This window comes from Montipora foliosa, chromosome 1 (assembly GCF_036669935.1).
Source record: "Montipora foliosa isolate CH-2021 chromosome 1, ASM3666993v2, whole genome shotgun sequence".
In the NCBI taxonomy this organism is placed as follows: Eukaryota; Metazoa; Cnidaria; class Anthozoa; order Scleractinia; family Acroporidae; genus Montipora; species Montipora foliosa.
The window spans coordinates 49,977,538-49,982,537 of record NC_090869.1 but is presented as its reverse complement, the minus strand read 5'-3'; the positions used below and the strand labels follow the sequence as shown (position 1 = coordinate 49,982,537).

Genomic DNA, 5,000 nt, shown 5'->3' with positions numbered 1-5,000 from the left:
GCAGGCATTCAAATTGTGTGCCAACATAATGAAAAGCAAATACGTACGACTGCCCTCTAGCGCAGAAAGACACGCATGAGCAAATCATTCACATTTGGTTTTTGTTTCTATCATTGGGCACGCTTGTGGAAAAGGTTTTAAGGCCAATTTGCAGTAGTAGTAATCGAATCGATTTAGGCCTCACGAAATTGTTTTTTGACTCAAATTAATTTTGCACTAAAGTGAGTCAGTGAGCTTCTTTAACATACTTATATAAGGCCATGTGACCATGCAACCAGAAGCCGAGTTCGTAAAGAATGGGAATAATCATGAAACGACTTGTTAAAATTGCTGTGGTACGTTATTTGAAGAGCTAGTGGGTTAACGGAAGTCAGAACTAAACTTAGTAGTCGATCGATTTGAGGACTGCACTACAAGGAAGCTTGTTTTCATCTGTCAAGAACTAAAAAGACCTTCCTTACATACTCAATGTAAAGCAGTTAATTTTCAATTTTATACGCAGTAACGAAAATAGGGAAGTTGATTAACACTAATGTAAACAAACAATTCACCGGTAAACATTTTTGGAAGGCTTGCTATCAGTCGGTACTCGGACACCTTGAATGGCGATCTTAAGGACGGTGCCTACTATTGTTATTGCGCATACGCTCTGCGCATCTTGAGGTACTCGGATTTCCTATCGGTGATGCTCACTTATACAGGGATATTTTTGCGCGGTTTAAAACTATCCGGAGAAAGTAGATCTTAGTAAGTACTCTTGGTATCCAAAAAGAAAATTGGGGGTAACCATGCATTTTTGAGAGATAATTAAGTTTTAATTTGAGAAAGAACGCCATACATTGCTTTGTATTTTAACGCTTTTTACAAATATTATTCATGAATTATCTTTGAAAAATGCGTGGTTACCCCCAATTTTCTTTTTGGGTTTTAATAACACTTGTTCAGATCTACAGTTCCTGCTTAATCACACACCGGAGCAAAAATATCGTCAATTAGTAGGCACCGTCCTTAAGACTGGAGTACGAGAATGATTTCGTGAACCAGTTTTCAGTTCTCCCCATGCGCATTGAGTTTAGAGGTCAAACTCGCTTTCCCGTCTGGAGGTTGCTTACATTACTCAGAAATGACCTTAAACATTGCTGTGGTTCTTGTGATGAAGACTTATTCCAAAATGGCCGCCATTTTAGTATTTGAGCCCTAGTTGCCTCGTTCTTAGACTTAGAATTCGAAAGAATATTTGACCTTGAACGAGGCAACAAGGACTGATTTGCAAGCAAGCAAAAGAATACTAAAATGGTGGCCATTTTGGAATAAGGTGGATTTTCCTTCTCCTTCAAGTCCGACCTCTCCTTGACTTTATGGTACATAAAGTGAAAAAACCCATCAAAATGCCAGGTGGTCTCCTTTTTTACTTGCAAGTCTTATATTTGTGGAATTCACTCTGGTAGTGATTTTTGTTTTCTCTGCTGTATTCGTTTCTAGGGAATCTATGATGGCATGACACGTGATGAAATCAAGAAAATGGACCCTGAAGAACACAAAGTTTTAGAGGAACATCCGTTTAATTACAGATATCCAGGAGGAGAGGTACGTGACGTATATGCCTAGTTCTTCGTGTTTCAAACGTACCCTAGTGAGGCAGTTGACAAATACCAAGAGTCTAATGGATGGAAAAAAACTATCCTGACACCGAAAACATTCCATTCTATGATTAGGTGGTTTAGTTCGTAAAGAAACTATGGTGCTGTGTCGGTGGGCAAGTGAAACGCAGAAATTGGTTTATCGACTGAGTTGATATGGTTAATGGATACCAGTTGATAAACCCACATTTTCAGACATTTCTTTTTTTCAAGGATCGAGCTCTATTCCTTTGTAAACTTCTTATTTTGTTTCGGTTAAAACAAAACGTGGCCGCTCATCAGGCGTGGAAACTAAGAACTACGAATTGATGAGACAAATATTTTTGAGGTAGTTGGATATATTTCGGAGATCTTGATATTGGATTCCATTTTTTCCGATAGTGTTCACATTTCGTAGTCTAACAAATGTCCTAGGTTCTTTCTTTCTAATCAAACCCCAACGATTGTACCCAGTATACTGATGTTATACTATAAACTTTAAAGAGTCTAGCCCGCTGCAAGTAAATGTCTTTTTATTTCCTACAGTAGCGGGCAAACATGTAAATAAATTTTGCCAATCGCGAACAGGTTAAGAAGGAGAGTGTGTACAAGAGTAACATTTGACAAGTGACTCAATTTATCATTTTCGTTCTATCCTAAATTAAAAATTCTTAACTTGAACCACAAGCCATTCCTGCTTAATCATTGTCAGAAAAACACTTCTCCAAGCATCCTCATTTTGAAGTTTATTAGAAGTTCGTACAAAAAAAGAGCGCGTTTTCTTTGTTTCAGTCTTACAGCGATGTATGTGCTCGACTGGAACCAGTAATCATGGTAAGCTTCATTTTTTGTTTGTGGATATAGAAATTAACTTAAATGCAAATTTTAATCCAACTTTTTGGGATCCGTGCAAAGTTGGAAATAAGTCCTGGGAATCCAACGAAGAAGGAATTGAAGTATTTGTTCGTTTTAGGAACTGGAACGACAGTCCAATGTGTTGGTGATTTGTCACGAGGTGGGTGGAGATTGTTACTTAATGTTAGTATAGCTGTTGACAGGATTTTTTGGTTCGTACGCAGCCCAGTGTAACTCTTTCTTTCTTTCTCTTTGTGTGGTACAGTCGTTTGTACATCAGGCTTTTGTCGGACCTGAAGCCCAGCTGTACGGCCGTATTCGACTTTTGTTTTCGTGTACATACAACTTTGCTATCGTTTCTTTCTTTTCGCAAGACCTGGTTGCCTTAAGTGCTAAGTCTGGTAAATCCCACCGGAAACATTTTGCTTGTGATGGCTTATCTTGGTTTAACTTGACTCGGATAGTTTAAAGTGTAAGTGGGGGCGGGGGATCGTTATTACAGAAGGGCAGAAATAGTACTTGTTTTACCATTTATTTTGATGATTGTTTGCAAAAGAATTTGGCTTATGATTCGGGTAGAAGAGTGTCTAGACGTATCAAAAGACGCATGCAGTAACCTATTCTGTGTCGAGCTTCAAGTGCCAAATTAAGTCCTCGTAGAATCGAAGGTCAAAATCAGGTCTTAACGGATCTGCATTTTAACAAAATGAAGAAATGAAATGCTTGCATGGTAGTCGTCCGTGTTTATGGTCATATTGCTCTTGTTTATTTGTGAATAAAAACTTTTGAAAAGGCGGAAGTCTCTTCAGTGTCTGTCGAACTGCGCGCTTTGTTAGTCGTTATTGAGAAACGACCAAGACCCCCTAGCCCAAATTTCCCTCAACCGTTTCTCTCGATTGAGGTACAAAACACGAGTGACTTAAACTGGACATGCTAGCAGTTTATGAGTTTGACCTCACCTTATGAACGGTGTTTTTCAAGGATCAATCCCTATTTCTTATCTTACCTCGATGTAGGCTATCTTACAGTGTCTCATGGCGTACTTTCTGGATCACAGTTCTGGTGAGCCTCTTTCTCTCGGAAGACCTTAGACAGCAATGACCAGATCCAGGTTGCTGACCAGCGGTTTTCGTTAAAACAATGGTTTGCTGGGGTGCTCAGTCTCGCGGGCTCAGAAAACCTGGTTGTGGTCATTGTTATTTAAGGTTTTTCCTTTTTTTCACACTTCCTTTATTGCTACAGTCTGCAGTTATTTTTCTTGCGCTTTTACAAAACTAAATTAATAATTCGCTTTCTCGTTAGGAGAACTCCCTAATCTCAGCATTCCGTTTCACACAGTCTTCAAACTTACACCGATTGCTTATGGTGAGTGCGAGACTTATAAAATGAGTTGGTATTTTGGATAACGGAAGAGGGGAAATGGTTGCAATGGGGATGCACACGGAAGAGCAGAAGAATAGAGTACTCCTTTGCATCGTGTCCGCGTTAATTAGCTTGCCATGCATGTACTCGCCTCTCTTGCCTTTTCTCGCAAGATATTTTCTCTTCTCCCTCGAACGAGCCAAACAAGCTTGCTTATAGCACTGAAGAGGAGCAACCCAGAATATTGGCATAGTCCCATGTTAAGGTCTAGGACTTCTGCTTGCAACACTATGCGAGAACAACGCCCATCAACTGATGGCTAGGCTTCTCTACTTACCAGAGAGAGACCGTCAGCCATCGAGGTTTTTCTCAGTCCTCTTACGTAAATCTCCTACACAGTCAACATGGTTCCCAGGGTCGCACTTCGGTCTGTTCCTTTGCTATGGAGGACACGAAAAAGACCGTTGAGGCCCTGGTGAGGAGCAGTGGTGAGAGCACTCGCCTCCCACCAAAACCAGCATACAGCGGATTCCAGCTGGCTGTAAGCTGTGCTCCAAAAAGTCACACATGGACCGTATAGCGGCAGCCACAGGCGCCTTAGTATGCTTTCGGTTCGACCTTGTTGAGTTGCGTTGTTACTGTTGAGTTAGATATGTGTAGTTATGTCTCCTTCTTTAAAATGGTGACTCCATCTTAATTCATTTACGTTTTTGTGAATTAGGCTGTAGAGTGGAGCGATACCCGCTGTTTATAACCTCAAAGAGTAGAACTGATTCAACAACGGAGAGGTAAGGGATGTTAAAATTGCTGTAGGTCAATGCCATAAATGTTACGTTCCTTCGCCGACATGCGCACAGTCATTACTACAATTTTTGACCTTTGTCGTGTTTAACTAAATTTGTATTTCGAAAGTCTTAATGAGGAGTTACGTGTTTCGTTCCATCATGAGACGTACAATACCTTTCCGTTATGCACAGTAGTTTGAAAAGACCCCAGTGATCAGCTGGCCCCAGTTATATTCAAAGGCCGGATAACTTTATCCTATGAATAAGTCATTTTATTATATCTCTCACTTAGTACGCGCGCTGTGATTGGTCAATTTTGCAGGCCGTTGACTACAGTACGACCCGTTGACGGCCTCTAGTTTTCTTTCCCGCGCGCCGG

General features: G+C 40.5%; 1 protein-coding gene across 2 annotated transcripts in view; it reads left to right on the top strand.

The window, feature by feature from the left end:
- The window catches only part of LOC138000322 (6-phosphofructo-2-kinase/fructose-2,6-bisphosphatase 1-like), a 29,200-nt gene that overhangs the window by 22,795 nt on the left and 1,405 nt on the right, over window positions 1-5,000 (top strand). For both annotated transcript variants that reach the window (XM_068846651.1, XM_068846643.1), the window contains exons 13-18: window positions 1,483-1,587; window positions 2,412-2,453; window positions 2,593-2,634; window positions 3,491-3,536; window positions 3,777-3,839; window positions 4,558-4,624. In XM_068846651.1, the coding sequence (XP_068702752.1) occupies window positions 1,483-1,587; window positions 2,412-2,453; window positions 2,593-2,634; window positions 3,491-3,536; window positions 3,777-3,839; window positions 4,558-4,624 (365 nt within the window). The remainder of the gene's footprint in view (window positions 1-1,482; window positions 1,588-2,411; window positions 2,454-2,592; window positions 2,635-3,490; window positions 3,537-3,776; window positions 3,840-4,557; window positions 4,625-5,000) is intronic.